The sequence below is a fragment of the Melospiza georgiana genome, chromosome 20 (genome assembly GCF_028018845.1).
Source record: "Melospiza georgiana isolate bMelGeo1 chromosome 20, bMelGeo1.pri, whole genome shotgun sequence".
Classification (NCBI taxonomy): domain Eukaryota; kingdom Metazoa; phylum Chordata; class Aves; order Passeriformes; family Passerellidae; genus Melospiza; species Melospiza georgiana.
In genome coordinates this window covers 3,532,460-3,553,387 of record NC_080449.1, presented here as the reverse complement: position 1 = coordinate 3,553,387, position 20,928 = coordinate 3,532,460, and the positions used below count along the sequence as shown (strand labels likewise).

General features: G+C 49.8%; 1 protein-coding gene across 11 annotated transcripts in view; it reads right to left on the bottom strand.

Annotated features, from left to right (window-relative positions):
* Nucleotides 1-20,928, bottom strand: part of LOC131091903 (histone-lysine N-methyltransferase EHMT1-like) — a 124,992-nt gene that overhangs the window by 64,908 nt on the left and 39,156 nt on the right. For 5 of the 11 annotated variants that reach the window (XM_058038262.1, XM_058038270.1, XM_058038263.1 and 2 more), the window contains exons 1-2: nt 10,448-10,518; nt 886-973 (exon numbers count right to left, since the gene is read on the bottom strand). In XM_058038262.1, coding sequence (XP_057894245.1) covers nt 886-973; nt 10,448-10,510 — 151 coding nt within the window. In that variant the 5' untranslated portion in view covers nt 10,511-10,518. Of the gene's footprint in view, nt 1-885; nt 974-4,614; nt 4,634-6,652; nt 6,752-10,447; nt 10,519-16,402; nt 16,471-20,928 lie in introns of those variants that run through there. The other 6 variants (XM_058038264.1, XM_058038267.1, XM_058038266.1 and 3 more) reach the window with 5 other exon arrangements.

The window sequence follows — 20,928 nt, the reverse complement described above, 5'->3', positions numbered from 1 at the left end:
AGTATTTCTGCCTGTTCTGAGCTTTACTTCCCAACTAGAGCAACTTGACAAAACATTATGCTGGACAGAAAAGAAAGAAAAAAGCAATGCTGTACTCACACACAACTGAATTAAGTCCAAAATTTTGCTTCTAGATAAGAGTAGGGATTTGGATGGGGTCAGTTCAGTGCTTTTATAATGCTCTATTATGGAAAGGAGAACAAAAATACACCAAATCCCTGAAGAGCTATGAGAAGTAACTAGTCCAGGAATAATAAAAAATGGAAAGAAAGGAGGGAGTTGGGGAAAAGATAAAGGGTGGTGGGTTTTTTTTCCCTAATCCCACTGACACATTTATTAAGCCCTTAGATTTGTGTGCATGTAAGTCACAGACAACCCTGCAGGAAAAGACTTTGTCAGTTGAACCTGTGCTGCATCCTGCACAGTCAGAGCTGCAGAACCCCCACAGGAGCCATGAGGTGTGGGGTGTCTGAGCCCTCCAGCCACCCTGCAGCCATTGGAGCTGCTCTGCAGCAACAGAGAAACCCAGAGCAAAACAGAAAGTCAACATTCCTAGAGGGAGGAAAAGGTCATGGTGGGGAGGGATCAGAGTTCAGCTCAAACCAGTCACACACAGCAAGTTCAAAGTAACTCCTGTGCACTTCACACCAATGCAGAAGTGAAAATTAGATCTCCTTCTTCAGGGGAGCAGTGAGGGATGGACAGAAAAGCAAATCTGCATGTCCAGTGGAAGAGCCCTGCTGAGAACAAGCACGGGAGAAGGGAGCCTGTGTTTGTGGGGGCACAGCTGAGCTGCTGGGGGCACTGAGCACGTCCCCAAGCCCCAGTTGTGTCCCCATCAGTGCCCACCTCACCAGCCAGCTCTGACCCTCAGCCAGTGCTCACCTTCCTCTTTGTTGTTGGTGATGTCTTTCAGCAGCTCAGTCTTCATGCAGCCGTCTTTCCTTGGCTCTCCCTTACTCAGCACTGCTCGCTGTGGTGGGGGAGAAGAAAAAACAGAAACATCAGGGTTGAGCTCAGTGCTCACACACACAGTGCATTCAAAAGAAGAGACAATCATGGACACATCCTGTTTACAGCACAGCCAAACCTCCCTCTGCAAAATAAAGGCTGCCAGGAAGCTGCCACCAAGGCACAGGTCACAGATAAAACACGGCAGGGCTGGCCCAGGCTGACACCCCCAGGAGCACGGGGGCTCCAGGCTGTGCCCAGGGCTGGCACCTCCCAGCTCAGGCTTGGATGCAGCCAGACAGATTTTCCCAGTGCTACGTGCCTGGGAACCCAGCTGAGTCCATCTGCATGAAAGGCATCTCAAGGAGGTGACTCTGACTCCCCCAAAACGTTCAGATCTATCAGACTTCTCACTACGACCTCATTTATCAACAGCTCCAGCCCATGTGCTTTTGGTGGCTTGGTTGGGTTTTTTTGCAGCTCATTCAAATGAACATCCAAAATTGCAAACCATCACTCAGCTACAGCTACCTCCTCATTCATAACATCCATGTTTATTGAAGTTAATGAGCTCTATTTTTAATTCTATAGAAAGCAATTTCTCTTTTTCCTCCTCTTTAAAAAAAAATGTAGAAAGGGAACACCTGCTCATCTCCTCTGCCTTTCACACGCCTGGCACCACGTTGTTAGCTCAGGTTTGCAGCCTTCATACCTTCCCATTCTCTACTTTGAAGCAGCAAGACCGAACCAAAAATACAAAACCAAAAAAAACCCTAAAAGAAACAAAACCAAAAAAACAAAACCAAAAACCTACTACCAAAATAAACCAGAAGGAAGATGGTATTTAAAAAAAAATTAACTAGAAGGTGTCTTTGCCCCAGCTGTGTTTCAGGAGAGGGCTGGGAGTGCCCTGCAGAGCTGGAGGTCGGAGCCGGGTTCAGCGCGCGCTGCACGAGAATAAGCCCAGGTCAAGCCAACTGTTGTAGGCCAGCACGGGGAGCAGATGGTGCCAGCAGCCATGCAAATCACAGGGTTTAAAGCTCACTGGGTGATAAAGAAAGAAAAACAACCTGCCCACCTCCCTTAGAGCAAGTGAGGGGGATGAGACACGCTTGGAGGCCGGCGTGCAGCTCCAGCCCTCCCAGCAGCTCTCCCAGGCTGGGTGGGACTGTCCAGAGCTGGCAGGGGAGATGGGCTCTGCTGCTGTCACCAGCCACCCTGCCAGGCTGGGGAACTCACAGCAGTGCCCTGTGCTGGCAGGGGCTGCAGAGCAGCCCCCAGCCCCAGGCAGGGCTCACCCAGCCCCAAATCCCTGCAGGATCGCCCTGTCCTGCACCCAAATCCACCGTGGCAGAGGCACACACCAAGGGAAGGAGGGAGACAGATTCCTGGGAAAGGCTCCACCACCTGCCAGGCCCACAGCTAAGGGCACTTCAAGGATGACTCCTGCAGCACAGGACAGAGGCTGTGGGTGGCTGCCTGTCCCTGCCTGTCCCCAGCCTGCCCCAAGCACAATGAGACACAAACCCAGCCACATCCCAGTGCTTTCAGCACCAGCACCTTGTGCTCCAAGCACAGTACCTTCAGATCTCCACTCACACACCAAAAAGCTGCTGAGAGCACTGGAAAGCTCAGCTCAGTCCAGCCTTACACAGAACCTACCTTCAGCAGACACTGGCCAACAGCTTCCATTGAGAAATGACCATAAAGCACAGCCCAAACTCTGAACATAGAGCAGCTGTTTTATTTATTCACTTGCTAAGCCAGTAATTCATATCCTTGCTGCAAACATGAGCTTGTAAACCCTACCTCTCCTCTAGTCAGACCTCTTGTAAACTGGGAATAACCTCAGTTTTTCTCATGGATTATCCTGCAGCAAGACCTGAGCAAAGAGAGCTCAGAGTGCTCGAGGGCAGCCCTGGCTCCCACCACAGCCAGGGGCACCAGGCCTTGGCCACAGGCATCAGCAGCAAATAAAGAGCCTCAGTCAGCCTAACAGGGACCAGTTTGTTTTCCCAACCTTTGTTGCAACAAGGAGAGGTCTTGATATTCCTGCTCCTCCACTGACTCATACAAGAAGCCCCAGGATTTCCAGGGGCCATTCTTTGCCATCTGAGCATGATTTTTCCTGTGTTTCCTAAGCAGTAACCTCACTCCACACACTGCCCACGCTCTCCCTTCCACAGAGGCGTTGCTGCTGCTCGCCCATGAGGAGAAGCCACTGCAGGAACCCTGGGGTCAATGAGACCTTGACCACCCTCCCTGCTCGCTGCAGTCACCAGCAGCTCAGAGCTGCCTGCCCAGCTCTCAGAGCAGAACTCCCAGCTCCAAGGCAGAAACCATCACTTTTGTCCTTCGAGAGTACAAAAGCTGGGTGCCAAGGCAAGGCTGGCTGAGGTGGCATCTCCCAGGCTCTCCTTCCTACCTCAGAGACAGCAGAGGCGACATCGTTACAACTTCCCACCAAAAACTCAGCATCAAGGTAGAAAATAAAAGAATCATCAAAAACAAAAATGAAACAAAAAGCCAACTGTGAATTTTGAAGCATTTGGATCAGAAGGAAGCTACAGGAAATCCCTGCAAAGCGCTCGAAGCCTCGTCCCCCCAGGCCATTGCTCTCCCATCAACGCCCAGCACCCATGGGGCACCCATGGGGCACCCAGCACCATCCATCCCACCCAGCTCCACCCAGCCAACTTAGCACCAACTTCACCGCAAGTGTCAATACCTCCAGCTTTTGTGTGTGTGTGTGTGTGTGTGTGTGTGTTGGGGTTTTTTTTTGCCCTCCCCTCCCTTAAATCCAGAGCAAACTTCCCTTTCTGCTCACCCTCCCCATGCCCCATCCGTCCGCTCCCGATTGGCAGGGAAATCCTATACCCACCCTCCCCGCCGAGAAATGTCTGCTCTTGCAGCAGTCCCAACAAAGCCAACTGCCAAGCACACGCTGCTTCACAATAAAAGTCTCACTCGCTCCATTTCTTTTTTTCCTCCTTTCCCCCTTTCCCGCAGCCGTCTGCCTCCATTCCCTCGCCCACCCCAGACTGATTATTAACCATCCGTGGCTGGAGAACCTCCATAAAGAGCACACACAACCAGCCACGAAGCGTTCTTGCCCCCCCCCCCGCCCCCAGCCCTTAATTTTTAGGTTTCAAAGGGTAGAAAAAATGAGTGCATCTGAAGAAAGACTGATTGGGTCTTTGAAAGGGCTTTAAGAGCCATGAGGAGCCAAGCAGAGGAGCTACTGCTGGTTTAGTTTTTTCCTCTCTGCCTCTGTTTATAAGAAAACAAGCTTCCTCTCCTCCATGAGGTCTTTGGAGGAGATGGAAGACAGGTCAGACCGGCCAAGGAAAGGCTCTGCAGCATTTCCAAACAGATGATGACTACAAACTACAATGGTGCCTTTAAAACAAACAAACAAAAAAATAAAATCAACCAAAAACCCAAAAAGCAAAAAAATTTAAAAAGCCCATCAAAAAAAAAAAAAAAAAACCCAAGAAAAAGGGAAAAGAAAGAAAAGAAACAGAACAAAGCTGAAAGAGCTTTCTCAGCCTCCTCTCCTTGGTATTTTCATCAGCCATCCGGGTGCCCTTCGCAAAGGTCCAAACAGGTTTTATAGGCACAGACAACACATGCACAGCAAAACTCCAACATATTGCAGCTTACCGAGCCCAAGGGAGCAGAGTTACATCATGAGCCCAGCTCCCTGCTCTCCCGGCAGCCCGGCAAGGAGCGCAGGCTGAGGTGCCAAGATGTCTACCTTCACCAGGGTCTTTTTTTTTTTTTTTCTTTTTTTTTTTTTTATGTCTTAAAAATCAACGGTCTGGGAACCCGAGGCTCGCAGCAGCGGTGCTGTGAGCAGAGCTGTGCACACACAGCAGGTCCATCTGGAAGAGGGCTGGGAGCAGGAGATCCCTCAAAGTGCCCGTTCCCACGCGGGGCAGCGCAGGCACCGACACCTCTGTGGGATGGACAGCACTGATCCTGCCTGGATCCAGCCCCCAGCTGGTCACCAACCCCTCCAAGGGACACCAGACCCCACTCAGGACACAGCCCCTGGGAAAGATCCCACCAGCCAGGAAAATGAGGGCTGCAGCAATGCTGGAGCAAGGCAGAGGCAAATCTCTCAACAAATGATGCAACCCCAGCAGCAGCAGATTCTTATTCAGTCATTTTTTTCCTCCTTCTCCTAAAAAAAAATATAAATTGAAATAACACAACCCAAACCAGCCTGCTCATGATAACCTTTGCCTTGAAGAGAAGACAAACATTTTGTAGTTAATTATATAGGAAGCAACGATTAAGAGAATGTTTGTAGAAAGAGAATGTTTCTTTGTAGGCACGGGGAGGCTGCTCATCTCAGATCTCAGCACTGTGCTTGGGCAAGGCCTGGGCTCAAGGCTCGTGGGGACGCTGACCACGGGCCTGTCATTAGAAACAACACAAGCATTTGATCTGCAGAAGGAAGGAAACACAACCACGAGCATACCTGGCCTACAAAGCAGTCACCAGTCTCAAAGCTCCTTCTTTTCAGGCTAAGGCCACTTCCTTATAAGCCTCATGCAATCATGTGAACATGGAATTTTATCTGCAGCTCACAACAAGCACTGCCCTCAGCCTGAAGTTTGCTCCCAAATCAAATTCTTTGCGATTCTTTTGTCTCCCGAAATCCTTTCATCCAGACCATTCTCCACAGAAAAGAAACATTTCCTTCTCAACCCCCATGTCCTCTCTCTCCTATTCCAGCACACACCCCCTGAGAAGGGGGGAAGCACAGACAGAGGTGCAAGTCCCTGCATGCAGGAGCTGGGAACACGGAGACACGTGCATGAAACACAACAGGACTGAAAGTGACTTCTCCCAAGACAAGGCATTCCACGACGGCGTGCAGGCTCCAGGCAAGGGGGGTCTGCAGAGCCCGTGCCCTCTTGGAAAGGGGAGATCGATTTACACTTCCTCACTGCTTCCAGGCCCATCTAGCTGCATCCCAGTAGAGTTAAAGCCAGTGCAACTTGTGTGTGCAGGCAAATGTAAATCCAGAGCAGACAAAGGCGTCCCCTCCTTCCACAGGCTGAGGGTAGCAAGGAGTCCAGCTGCTGCCTGCCTTCTCCTAGCCCCCGGCAGGGGAGGAGGGGAAGAAAACCCTAAAATGGAGACCAAGATTCATCACTATCTCTAACAAAAGCAAACCAGCCATTTCAGAAACACCCAGTCCCCAGGAACTGGCTGAGCCAGGACAAAGCCAGAGCACCAAGAGGAGCCTGGAGCAAGCAGATTCCAGCAGTCCAGGGCAGGGGAGCTGGGAGGCAGCTCACCCCCATCAATGGGGCTCAGGTACCTCTTCAGCCTCCACGCTCCTCTGCCTCCCACCCCAAAGCCCCGCAGCCAGCGGAGCAGGTCCCTGTCCCCCTGCCCATGCCCATGGTGCCCAGCCAAAGGGCACATGGGGCAGCAGAGGAGGGAAAACCCCTCGTGGGTTCCCCTGGGACCACGAGGGCCTGGCTGAGCTGCCCACAGCACCTCCACCTGGGTCACCTCCGGCCATGGAGCGGCCAAGCAGCGAGGCAGCGGTGCCTGTGAGCCGGGAAAGCGCACGGGGAGAAAGGAGGGGGGAAAAAAAAGACAAAATAATAATGAAAATAATCATAATCATAAAACTTGCACCCTCGGGCCTGTCCCTCTAATAACTACAGCAAAACCTCACCAAGGCCTTACTCTGCTGGAGGGCGAGAAAGCGACAGAGCGCTGCCCAGCACCCGAAGTCCTGGAGGTGGGAGATCCTCACACCCTCTCCTCCATGGCCTACGGGCTTCGTCCCCGGCGTGGGGCCTGGTTTTTCTGCTCTGTCATTAAGAGTGGAGCCTGGTCTTTTCCTTCAATCCCAAGAATTGCACGGAATTAGATCATCTTTCTGGCTCGCCTCCCCCTACAGGCAGCTCCCGAGCATGCTCAGCGCGGCCGCGCTGCCATTTCATAACCGCATTGTTTACGGACACACGGACCTGCCATCTTTTGACAGGGACACAGGGCCCGTGCCCCTGCCCAGAGCCCCGGCCCCTGCCACAAACATCCCCCTGGGGGCAAGCAAAGGGAGAAAGCATGGCAAAGTAGAAGCCTGGGGGGTGATGGTGATGGGTTTGTTGTTTTTTCTGATGGTTTTTGTTTCTTTTTGCTCCTTTTTTGCTCCTTGATTTAGGTGAAAATCCACGTGCTTTGAAGGGAGAGGTTAACCCCTGTGGGGGCTGTGGGGAGGAGGAACTCGCAGGGCTGGATGCAAAATGCCAGCCATGATTTTTAGCTTCTTGGAATCACAACTGTGCTTCGATGACACCTAAAAATATAATCCCCAGCCCAGTCTGCCATCCTCTGCCGAGCCTTCCTCTGTGAGAGAATATGGTATTTCCCTTAAATAAACAAGTTGGCTTAGTCCCAGCACATACAGTTTTCTCCTTTAAATGCAAACCAGAGTATTTTTGCAGGCACACAGGAAAACGAGGAGAGGAGGAGGGGAAATGTTCTTCATTTAACACCAAGAACTCCATGAAAAGCCTTGCAAGGTTGCTCAGAGCCCCGTTCCGTTCCAGACCTCTCCCTGTCTGTGCTGATCATACTTCACAGGTGAAAGCAGCTCTGACATATGACAGAGAGAAAATGCCAGAAGAGCTGGAGGTTTCCTCATCCTTGGAACAAGGACAAGTTGTGAAAAGCTTCCTTTGCAAGAGGCACTGTGCTGCTCAGGCACAGTATGGCAGTGTTGCAGGGAGGACACTTGCACATCAGACCTTCTTAACCCCCACTGCCTCTTCCCCCTCCTGATGGGGACTGAAGGAAAAACAGAAATAAACCACCTGGTCTGGAGGATGCAAGTTGTTGTGTTGGAGTCCAGGATATTCTGTAAAAGCTTGCTCAACATTTTCTCCTCTTCTATATTTTCTTTTTCTTTTTTCTAATGGAGGCTTTCCAATTAGCTTGTACAGTTTGAGTGCTTCTCTCCTGCTGCTTTCCTGACTACTGTAAATGCTGGCAGGCTGCCCTCCTCCTCTGCCCCCCTCCAGGACCAACAGCACCCTAAGGCAAAGCCAGACACGAATCCTCCACCCAAGAGACCAAGGAGCTCACAGGGGCACAGGAAGGACAAATCCCACTGGAAACATGAGGGGCCACAAGGGTCTGCAAAGAGGGGTTGGTGTCAAAACTCTGAATTCGGAGGAGTCGGAAAAAATAACTGGCTGAAAATGGGAGTTGAGGATTATAAACTCAGGGATTTGTTTCCAAATCACTGACATTCCATGTCACTGCAGGAACATATGGTCCTCCAAGGCTGGCAAGCAGGGAGCACACGCCATCAGTGCCCCGAGCCTTTGGGCTGACCCCAACACACGGTCACTCTCCTGCTGCGGCCATTCCTCGACCACTCTCAGCTCCAGGAGCAGGAAGGCAAGAAGGGAAAACTTCAGGGAAAAGCAGCAAAAGGAAAATAAAGAGGAGCAGCAGGAACCAAGCCAGCCCTCCCCCAAACCAGCTGGCCAGGAGAGTGAAGTTCTTTAGAACTCCTTGTTTACCTGAATAAAAGAACTCACTGCCATTGCATGAGGTGCATGCAATCCTCTTTCCTTAGGAGATGGCATCACACGGGAGAGCTCATGGGAGCCAGGCCATGGAGCTGCCTCTGCCCCCTGCCCAGGGCTGGTCTCACACAGGCTGAGCTGCAGGAATATGCCCCATGTGTGCCACAGAGCCTATTCCACCCAAACATGTTCTGGGACGAGGGCGAGAGCTCGTGCTGGCACCGCACAGTCAGGTAAATACATGAAACAGAACAAAACCAAGAGCCAAAGGCCCCCTTTGGGCTCTTAACCCTTGCTGAGAAGCAGTGCCAAGCCCAGACCTCGGCAGCTCTCTTCCCTCCAAAGTAGGTCAGGCTTTTCTGTGTCTGCAGACGCTTCCCAAGGGCCCAGCCGGCAGGGACAGAGCATTTCAGCCATGCCACACCGGTGTCACACCATGGTCACCACCCCACAGGAGCACACCTCCCACACCTCAGAGGGTTTTTGGTTGTCTCCTCAGCCTTCATCAAGCCCAAAGCCCATTTTCTCCCTGGGTGGAGCTGCTCAGACAGCAACTCAAGGCCTCAGCTCTTCACTGTTAAAGAGAAATCTCTGCTCCCTCCTCGTGACTTCTGATGCCTTTTCCTTTTCTTCTGGATGATGAACAATGAGCACATTTATAGTCCAGTGGAGACATGATAGATATTTAGATTGGGTATCACAGATCGTCCTGTGTAAGCTCTCTAATCTTTTCAATGCCATCTTCACATCTTGCTCCTTGATTGAAAATTCAATATTGTGTCTGCATTGCAGCTTTGAGGGTCTCCCCAGAGCACAGCAAGCTCAGGCCAGTGTTCTGCAGGGGTGTCTGTGCCTTCCAGGGCTCTGGGACCTTCTATGTCCATCCCAAATCTCACTGAGGTCTGTGGCAGCCAACAGAGTTCTTGCATGTAACATGAAACACAGAGAAAAAAAAAAAAATCCCAAGGGCAGAACCAGGGGGCTGAGTTTTATAATATGTTGCAGGCACGGACCTCCTGCCATGAAATCAACCAGGGATGTTTCCTTTTACTCAGATGTTTCCTTGGATTGCTACTATGAAAAAAAAAAAAAAAAAAAAAAAAAAAAAACAAAAAAGAAGCAGAAGAGAGAGAGGAGGAAGTCGCCCCAAAATAAAAAGGATTTCTTCTTCCTGGTGAAATACTGCTGGCTCTGGCCTCCACCCAAGTGAGCCATAGGCAGAGGCTGTCAAAAGAGACCCAGTGAGGAGGTGCCATGTGGCCACAGGCCCTCTCCTCCCCTTCAGAAGTTCAGTCTTCAAGCAGCTCAGGCACCCCAGGCTTTGTGCCTGTTTCTTCTTAGAGCTACAAGCAGGGAAGGCTCCTTGGAGAATTTTCCAGAAAATTCACACTTAAAAATCACAAACAAATCCAAAACCAAAACCAACCCCAAGCGAGCCTCCCCACCCCAAGAGCCAAAGAGGGAACAAAGCCCGAGGTTTGCCAGCAGTGCCTGAGGCTCCTGGGAGCCCATGGAGCAGCCATCCCAGCAGGATGGGGCACCCTGGCAGGATGGGTGATGCCAGCAGGCTGGGCACCCTGGCAGGATGGGCACCCCAGCAGGACAGGCACCCCGGCAGGATGGGCACCCCAGCAGGATGGAGCAGCCATCCCAGCAGGATGGGCACCCTGGAAGAATGAGGCACCCCAGCAGGACGGGCACCCCAGCAGGACGGGCACCCTGACAGGATGGGCACCCTGACAGGATGGGTGATGCCAGCCTGCCTGCACAGGCCAGCCACGCGCAGCAATATCCAAAGAAATGAACAAACAACCCCGGCCATGCTTCCCCGGCCTCTCCTCTCCTCTCCTGTCCTCTCCAAGGCCTCTCCTTCCCCAGGCTGCCCTGCCAGGGCCTCGCCAGGCACGGGAGGAGGACGGACCCTGCGGTACCTGCGGGCAGCTGTTGTCTTCTTCTGGTGAAGACTCCAAGAGTTGCATATTCCAGATCCTCATGAGCAGTGATTCAGTTTCTGCTCATGTGATAAAGCTCCCTCTACAGAGTGAGCATGCCCAGAAGAGCCCATTTCACTGCTCCCTCCACTGCAGCCATTTCACAGAGAACCTGCCGGCTCCAGGGCGTCCATTGGAGCGCGATTATCCCGGGCATCCCGGGGACGCACCGCTAATGCAGATCATCTGTCAACTTTCTGACAGGGCGCCAGGCCTCAAAACTGATCACTCGCCTGAAAAAAAGAGAAAGCTTTTTAAACCACACTGCTGTCTCGTGGCCTTCAAGAGTAGCACTTGCCCGTGGGAAAAGGAGAGGCAGGAGGGACAGCGAGGGATGTGAGTGGCTTGGGGATGTCCTCAGGCTGATTTTGTTGTGCTTAACGAAGTGCCCGACCTCTGAGAGCTGGGATGAAGGCACATGGGTTAAACTGACGCAGCGAGCAGTGTCCAAGACAGAGTCTTCGAGATCCGAACTGCTGATCTGAAGGGGAGATCATTTTCACTTTCAGGATTAATAACCTGACCTGCTACAACTGACTTTGAAAGAGTATCACAAACACATTCATGGAAAAGCAGGGGGGCAATGGAATGAAGGGACATCCTCATGGACCCATCCTCATCCTCACCCTAATGAAGGGATAGTTCACTATGAGGCGCAGGAGCTCTAAGCTCAGCCTATGTCAAACCCTACAATACTGCTGGCCCCAGCCAGCAAGATAACAGAAAAAATTTTAGCTTCAAAATAAAAGTAGTTTGTCTCTGTTCCACTTCACAATTAAGCATAAACTCTTGGCAACCTTCATATCTGCTCAGGCTCCCAGTAAAACTGCCAGAGCAGCTCGCAGGAACATCTGTAAGCAGAGCTCGGCTGGAAGGGATTCAAGGAAGACTGGCATTTATGGGAGGCAGGAGCAGGAGGCTGCTGGAGCCGGTGTCAGGCTGGAGAACCTCCCCCCGAGCAGGGGGAGGGCAGCCAGCAACCTCGGGAAGAGGCCAGAAGGAAGAGGAAACTCTGACATGGCCCCGTGGCACCACCCGAGTGCTCCTGGCCAAAGGAAAAACAGCTTAGCAGAGGAGGAGAGCACCAGAGAGAGTCCTCCTTAAGAGAGAGTTCTCCTTAAGAGTAGAAACTACAGCGAAGATGAGCGGAGTGAAATGTGTGGCAGTGAGCTGGGGAGGGCAGGAGCAGCCTGCACTGGAGGGAGGAACCAGCCATCCAAATCCGTGGGGAGCTCTGGAGGAGCCTGGGGATGGTGTTTGCTCTGCCCCAGCACAGGCCAGTCCAGGCCTCAGCACAGCACAGCAGCCATGGCTAGCTCTGCCAGGCTGGGAACATCCACAAGCCACGTTTCCTCCAGGCCCAGCAGCTCTTTCACCACCGTGGCCAGGCACGTTTGCAGAGCTGCAGTAATTTAAGCAGCAAAGAGCTGCTATGGATCTCCCTTGGCTATGAGGATGTTGTTTTCCTCTCCACACTCTGGAGAAGTTTCACTACTAAACAGTTAAAACACACAAGGCTAAATTGAGATGATTGAAATTCACAGGCAAGGAGTATTTGAGGTGACAGCATAAAGAAAGGATCGCTCTTTCACCCACCGGGTTTCATTTGATGTGAATCTTAAGTTTTAATATACTCAAAATGAGATTTTCCTGGCCTTTCTCTCACTAGCTGAGAGGTGTAGAGGTAACTCATTTAAAGACAAATTCAAAAATCCCCAAACAAAAGCAACAAACCCCAGCTATACAGACAGAAGTTGCATTATCCACCACATCAAAAGATTACTGTACTTCAAACCAAAGATGGCTTTAAAACAGTTGATGTGCTGCCCTTCCTTGCAGCATGAAATTACCAAGCTTTCATTAAAAGCCCAGAAATAGAAACGAAGATATTAACAAAGGCAGTGTCAATGATCCAGCACAGTCAACATTCCCCTTCTGAGATAAAATAAGGCGGCACAGCCTCAGCCTCCTCACTGCATCTCCACACCAGACATGTTTTCACTGCTGAGGTTAAATATACACGGAGAGCAGATGCTACCAGAGATGCTTTTCACATCTCATGGCCACCCTTGAAAGCACTAAACACTGTTTAGAAACAAAAAGGAGAAAGCAGAGCTCATCAGGGCACTGCAGATGCTTCAACAACCAACTTGAGTAAAGCATCAATCGATCGTAGCAGCATCTCTGCCACAGGGGATGCCTGGCTGTCACTCAGTGAAACCTGACATTTCTGCCATCCAAAAGGAGCAGGAAGCTTCCAGGGCACAGGCACTGGCAGTGGGAGAGGTGTCTCCTGCCCGGGACCCCCCTGTCCCCCTTGGCAGGGTGCTGCACACCAGCAGTCGCAGGCTCTTTGCAGGCTGGCTGTGGGAGAGGTTTTGCTGATGATGCAGGATGAGAACAGGCCCAAGCCCCGAGAAGCTCTGCCCTCTATTTAACCCAAATACCCTCCAGCAGCCTTCCCACCACAGCCAACACCCCCCTTTGCAAACATTCCTGCCCGGGCCCACAGATTACAGGGTATTTTCACTCCACGGCTCTCCAGCCTCCCTTCTCTGATTGAAGGCTCAAACACCCCTTTCAGAAATCCCACATTTTCAGGAGAAGGGAGCAGCACAAACACCTTCCTTCACAAAGGACACCAGGTTCCTCAGGGCTCTTGCTTAATGACACCATTAAGTCCAGTATTTTCACAGCTCCCTTGCAGGGGAAGCCCAAGTGGGAGGCAAAGGGAGGTTTTTCTTTTTATAGGAAGAACAATATTTAGCTCTGCAAAATACAGAGGGTTTTCCTTATTTCCTTTCTTCCATCAGGCTCCTCTTCTTGCAGACCCTCCAGCTGATCAAATCTGCTGCTCCCTTTCAGCCTCCTCAGAAGCAATCCCAAAAGCTGAAGGTTCTTTGGGTATGAGATGAGCATTTCTGCTGGGATCCTGATTTTTTCTGCACCACTATAAACCATTCTCCAGCTCCACCACAAGCTATTCAAACATTCCTTCTGCTCTTTAACAGTTATATACAACATTTATTAATCAGAATGTCCCAGGATACCCTGGGTATCCATCCCCAGCACCCTCCAATGTCCACCTCCAAGCTCAGGTAACAGCTTTGAAAGAACAGGCAGTCATTAATGCATCTTTTGGAATCACAGTTTTCCCCATCTTTCAAAACCTGGTTAATGTCCCTAAAGCTTTCAAGCCATCTCCCTTCCTTCCCCCTTTTCCCCAGCAGAGCTGAAAACTGTTTTTATTTAATAAGAAACAATAAATGTTCCCTGGGATGCTGCATTGAGTAAATCATAAATGCTAAAAAGGAAAAAAAAAAAAAAAGGAAAAGAAAAAAGATCCTCTTGGACAGCAATTGAGATGTGAGCTCTCTGGGAGATGGTGCTGTTTTGATAAGAATATGCATTGAATATTTCATTTACAGGGCAATCCTAGAACTTTATTTAGCAGCATATTGGCCAGACAGCTGTAATTTAGAACATACTGTATTCCTAACAGCTCCCAATTATATAAATTCCTTCAGCTTTAACTTACAGTAACCACAGCTCCTTCTATTTTGGAGCTCTAAATCCACCATTTCTCCCCTTCACTCAGCTATGGCATATCAAGAGCTCCTACACTACAAACACAGCCTTGCTGGAGAAGGATCCTAAATCCAGCATTCTCTACCCCCAGCAGAGCTAGCAGGCTTCCAGCACACCCACTGCTCCACAGAGCAATGTTTTATTGGTTTATTTGGGGACAGTGGCCCCACTTGTCAGTGCAAAGCCATCCTGCAGTGCCCTGCCAGCAGCAGGCTGGGAAAATGGCTGTGCCACATTCCATCCTCCTCCTGCTGCAACGAGAGCTGGAGCTCCTGCCAGCAAGCCTCACGTGTTCGGCGTGGCCCTGTTCTTTGACCTCACACCTATTTTTTTTTTAAGGATTAAGGCACTGACATGAAAATAAGCAAGCTCTTCACTGGAGGAGAATCAGTGCTCCACGAAGCCTTTGTGTCTCTCCCCTGATCACGAGCTCCTGTGGAACGGCGCCTGTTGACGGCTCTCCCAGCCATCCTGCTGACTTGATCAAATTTCTGCAAGGAACAGAAGGAGCAGATGAACTCTGGAAAAACAAAGCTCCTGCCTCCATGCAAATATCCCTGGTTAAGAGGAGCGGAGAAATAGAGCGAGCATGATGTGTGTACGGAATTGGCTCCACAGACGCTGCTTCTCAGCAACTGCCATAAGGTGGCAGTGGGTCTTTAAGGCTACCTTACACCTTCCCACAGCACAATAGGAACGAGCACACCAGTGGGTTTCCAGCAGCTGAAACTGATTAAGTCAAATTTCCTCATCAAGGGAACCAGGCCCTACATGAAAACTTGGGGCTGAGATCACCTCCACTGCCAGAGTCACACAAGGAGGAAAAGGCACGGGGGTGAATTCTGCAAAGCCATAAAGGCAGCCCCCATCTGAGCCAAAGAAAATCAACCCCTTTTCCCTCTGGCTGTACAATCACAATGCTGTTTGTTTTACAGAAATGCTTCTCTTTGTGCATTCATCCAGCCATAAACAAGCCAGTGACCATTAAAGAGTAGGAGAAGTTCTGCCTGGCCAGCAAGCTGGGCTCCAGCAGGATTTTATGCAGGGAACATAAAAGCCAGCCCAGTAAGCAAGCTGGTCACCAGCTCAGCACTGGGCTGATGTAGCAAAAGAGGCCCAGGAAGCACCGAGGAAGAGTAGGGTTCACAAGAAAGATGGAACCAGGCAATAAACAGGCAAATTACTTTAGGTAATGAAGTGACTCATCATGCAGAATGCCCATCACCTGGGACACAGCAATAAAATCAAATCTATGCCAGTCACCCCCTGAACTGTGCAGTGAAAAATGGCCAGAGGTGCCCTGAAGGAAGAGCTGATCTACCTTACAGCACAGAGCTGTGATCACAGAGATTTCTGCTCAGAAAGTCAAACACAATAATTCTGTACCACCCAAGGATTCCCAGGGCTGACAGAGCAAACCCCTCACCTTACCTGTACCTACAGCCAGTCCAGAACTCAGGTGGGTCCCCCCATGTGTGAGGGGACAGGTCAGAGAGAGCTGATGTCCCCCTGCTCCACACCAACCCAGAGCTCCCCTCCACCTCTCTAACACAAACATCCAGAGCCAATGTAAATGTTTTATTGGCACCTCACCACGCAGCGTGCTTGTACAACAACTGGAGTCAATCGGCTCATGCAGCACATACCTGCTGGTGCTTACACATTCCCTGTAAAAAGCTGGCAACCAGGGGTGAAATCCAAGAGCCCAGGCAAGCACAACTCACACTGCCTTCCCCCAAACCCACTCACCAACACATTAAACCCCTGCAAGAAGCACAGAAAAATCTCTCAGCCAAAGGAATAAACGTGCATATTCCCTCCTCTCCATGCCACTTTGGAGGACCTGAGGTGGCAAGGTTTGTTTGCCATCGCTGGAATGCAAAATAAGTCTGAAAGAGGGGAGTTGGAGTTTAACATTCTTCCACCCTCCCACAATCCCAGAGGGATCTGGAGCAGGTCTGAGCCCTGCGAGGTTCCCCATTAATAACAATTAACACCCGAGCCCACGATGAGATGAGAACGCAATCACGTGCCTGCCACTATGAAGGCTCAGCCCTGGCTGCAGCCCCTGCCTGCTGTCACCTCATGTCACCACCCTGACATTGCACAGGTCCCTTCTCCACGGCGGCCAGCAAAGGTCAGCACTGCAAACCCCTCCCCGCGGATCCGCAGGAAGCGTTTGAAGCCATCTCGTGTCAGTGGTTTAACTGCGCTGCTTTTGAATCAATTCCAACAGTTTGCACTCCAGCCGCTCTCCAGGCTGCCCCAGCCCAGGGCCACGGCAAGGAACCCATGGATTTGCCCTACCTCCATCCTGGCTGCGGGTCCCTCCTGCTCCTGACTCCAGGCCTATCCCTCCTCCAGCCACAAATCCATCTCACTCCATGGGTGCAGCCTCCACCCCGGAGCATGCTCAGTACGGGCTGATCTTCAGCCATTTCAGAGCTTTAATGAAATGTAAGCATAAGGAAGTGTCATTAGCAAAAAAAAAAAAAAAAAAAAAAAAAAAAAAGGGGAAAAAAAAAAAGGTGCAGGATTCATCCTGATCCGGCCAACCTTCCTCTTCCCATCCTCTTGTCAAGGAGGCAAAGCTCTCACTGCGAGGATCGCAGGCATTTTTAGGCAGCAAGCATCTCGTTTTAGAACAAAAGCAAGGAAAATCCTGTCTCAGGCAAGCCTTGTGCAAAAGGAGCATTTCCCAGTGACATTCAAACCAGCCAATTTGTCACTCTGGGTCTTCCACAAATTACAATATTTTCATGAAATACCATTAATATTATTTTTTCCCTCAACGGGCTTCAAGCAAGGCTTTTAGCTGGCAATGCAAATAGCGCTTCCCAGCCATCTTAAAGCTAAACCTACCCCAGTCTACTCTGAACTCCTTGAAGGTTATTTTAACTCCATTTGCAAGGAAGTTAAACAGCAGAATGAAAGAGAAGGAAAGAGACTGCAGTGTAACACACTTCATGCTACGATCTCCTAAGGACCTGAATTTTAAGAGAGGTTTGTTTTTCACTTATCAGCTCTGAAATTCCTCCATCATTGCCTTGTCCCCTCAATGCAGAAAAGTTTGTTTCAATGAAGAATTAATAGAGGATTTTTTTTAAATCCTTCCTAGGTTTACAAGCAACAAAATATGAAAGGCACACATTGTTGGAGCACACTTGGGGAATAAAACCCTGCATGCTCTGAATGATATGCACATGGAGCTTGACTATTCCTTAAAAACTGTTATTTCCCCACATATTCTTTGCATATCCCCTACAGATCTCTCCCAGCTCACTGAACTACCCCAGAAAGCAAAGACAGTAGGTAAAAGTAAAGCTTTGCCAGGGGCAAAAATTGGTTATTCAATCCCAACAAAGTTGGAACATATATATCCTGTTCCTCTTGTTGGGCCCAGGCCAAAACCAGCTCTGGATGCTGAAATCCGTGAATTGTGTGTGCTCTGCCGAGCGATGTTCGCTTCCGTGGAACATGAGCACTGTCTGCTCCAGAGCTGGAGCTGGAGGAAAATTCAAAAATAAAACCAGTGACTTTATCAACACAGCATTTCAGGAAACACCAGGGTGGCAGCTGAGCACCAAACCAGCTTTTCTTCCCGAGCAGAACTTCCAAGGGAATTGCAACAACGCCACAGCCATTCTGTACAACACCACAAGCCAAGATTTTCATCAGGCCCCAGCACATCTGTGCCAGATGCACTACACAAACAACTCACGATGTTGTTCCCTCATCCTTTCTCTGATAAATCCAGCCCAGTCCTCAACACCAAGCCACAGCTTTTTAGCAAATTCTTTGGGCCCTCGGGAGCGCCAGGCAGCCTGGCACGCCAAGCGCTGGCAAGCTGCTTTTTACTAAAATATTTTTAGAGCAAAAACATTTGGTAAAGTGACCCAGGATAAACCACACTACTTCAGTGTGCTGAGCTCTGCTCAGACCTCTCCTCCTGCTCCACGATGTCACCAAAGGCCATTTGGCCCCAGGCTGTCCCCTCTATTGGGGCCCAGATCAATTCTCTCCACGCCACACTGGGCAATCCCAGACACCACCCAGCGCCTTCATTAAGCACAGATTGATAAACCCTGCCAACAAATTCTATTCCCATCCTCTGCTTTGCCTGGAAATTGGAGGTAGTTTAAAAATAATATCCAGACCATAAAATCCCGAGGCATGTCTGCTGAATCGAGCGGTGTTTGCATCTCGCACAGCTCAAGCATGTCAAATTTGTTTCCTTGGAAACAAAGACCAATTTGCAAGCATTGCTTTCTTCCCTTTTTTTTATTTTATGTAACGAAGACATCCATACCTGCAGCTCTTGCTGATACAAAGGAATTAAAGCAGATTCACCTACTGACAGGGTTCATAAGAGAATTATTAATGGATTTCACTAATGAACCATTGGTTTGCTGCACTAAGGGAAAACCAGAGCACATTGCTATTTTAAAATCCCATTTTCCCTCAATGGATGCACACTCGAGGCATAACATTGATATTGTTTCCTTGGGGACAGGTAGAGCAAAACAGCAAAACCCAGAGTGATTTCCTTACCCTGGGCTGGGGATGGTGGGCCTAGTGGAGGAGCAGGAAATCCTGTCCTGCTCCTGCCGCACCACTGCAAAGCACACACAGCCCAAACACACCTGCCTCCAGCACAGGCTGAAGAGTCAACACAAGCTTCATAAAAAAACAAAAATTATAACATCTTTTAGATATGTTTTGGCAGTTTTAAGCCCAACTTTTCCCCAAAACACGCAGTAGGGAAGTTGGGAAGCCAGACCTTCTGTGCAGCCATAACTCTTCTCCCAGACCCACTTCCACCTCCCAGGGAAGGCAGTAAATCCTAAAGCAGTGACACACAACCTCTCTGTGAGGGCATGAAACAGGAGGGAGGGCAGAAGTGTCAGAGCTGGGTTATCCACAGGCTCATTTACAAAGGGAGTCAGAGCCCCCAGCCTCCAGAGCTTTTGTCAGGAGCTCAGCACTCTCACAAATCCGTCAGATAGAGCGAAAAACCGACACGTGAGAACAGCAAATAAAATGATGGCTCCTCAAACACGCCCTCCCCGAGGCCTGCTCAGCACAGAGGTCATCCCCAGATCATTCCCTGGGTCACTTTACAGTCTCTATCTGAGAAGGTCACCTTCACAGCCAAGGGAACACAGCTCCAAACTCCTCCTGCTCCTGTTAGGATCACTGCATTGAAAAAGCCGCGGGAGCTGCACAAACAGGAGGTGGCAGGAGCAAGAAACCCCTCCTTCCCCCACACAAGGGACAAAGCTTCACCATTCCCTATCCCTGGAGATTTCCAGAGTTGTTACTGGAGCCAATGGCCAGCACTAAATCTGATAGAACTGTGGATGCTTCACACTGCAGGCCTTGGACTCCAACATTCCAACCAAGCTTGGCAATGCCACTCTCCTGACAGAGCAGCCTTGCTCTGCTCTTCAGCAAGCCCACAGTAGGACCAATCACCTGGAGGGCAATCTGTAAACAAAAAGCACCCATAAAAACCCTAAATCCTGCAAATGCCCAGCAGAATTCCTGCAGGGTCTCACCCTCAAGCTTGAAAAATTAAGTTTTTTTTCAGTACATTCACTTGGAGAGCTCTCACCACCAGCAGCTCAAAGTTCCAATCTTGCTGCTGTCAAGGAATCCAGGAAACAAATCCCCCAGACTGCCAACAATGTGCACCCTTCCCCAAGTACTGCAATTGCTAAATTTGATTCCAACCAATGCCACAGTCTGAAGGAATTTTGGAGACTGTTGAATGAATTCTGGGGGAAAACCATGAAAAGCCATCTAGTTCTTCCTGATGAAAAGCAGAGCAAATACTGAAAAAACATCTAAACATCACCAGGTAAAAAAAGAACCTGATAGATACATTGTGATTTGCTTAGAGATACTGTAACAATAATTAGGACTTTAAAAAGCAATTTATAATAAAAGATGGGAATAGCAGGCAAATGTATCCACTTTTGCAGATGGGAAGATCAAGGTTTGGAGAATTAACTGCCAAAAATTTCTGGAGCAGCCCTCCACAAATGTATGGAGCAGAGGAACAGGGTACAGGAGAGCTCGATGTGAAGTCATGCCCAGCTGCTGATTTCCTGAGTCACCTCAACTGAACAAACTGGGCCAGCAAGGAATGTGTTTGGACAGCCCATAAGAGCTGAGTCAAATTTAAATTCCACTGAAGTCTGAGCACCTCAAGCTCCCTTCAATAAAACCCTCCATTATTTAAAAGCAACCAGAAAACCCCAAACCACATAATGGACGTAACAAACACATCAGTATTTTCTCCCTCTCTCTGATATTCCCATAACCAACATGTTTTTGGAGGGGAGGGGAAATATTTATGCAGAACAGTGACCATGCAATCACTAAGGAGCTCTTTATGCCCATTGCCAAGTTTGAAAGTGGGTGGATGCCATGTGGGTGAATCTGTGACACCAGGACACAGGCCAGACTCATAAAAGGAGTCAGACACGTTGGGATCAACCAACAGGAGCAATAAATTCTGGGAAGTTCCTTAGAAATGGTCTATCAGATAACTGGGCTGCAAGTCAAAGCCCCTGGGGCGAGGGTATGAGCTCTGTTATGGGGTTTTAATGCAGATGCATGAAACAGCTGGCAAAGGCTTGGGTGAAAAGATGGGATCACACAAAAGGAAATGTGGAAATAGAGGGAGATGACACCACTTCCTATCAAATTTAACTATTGCAGGAGTGGGAGGGACAATGAGCTGATGGATGCTGAGAGCCCCAGGTGTGTCTGGAGACCTCTGAACTCAGGTTTGAATTTGGGGTTTGACATTCATGGGATTTATTTTA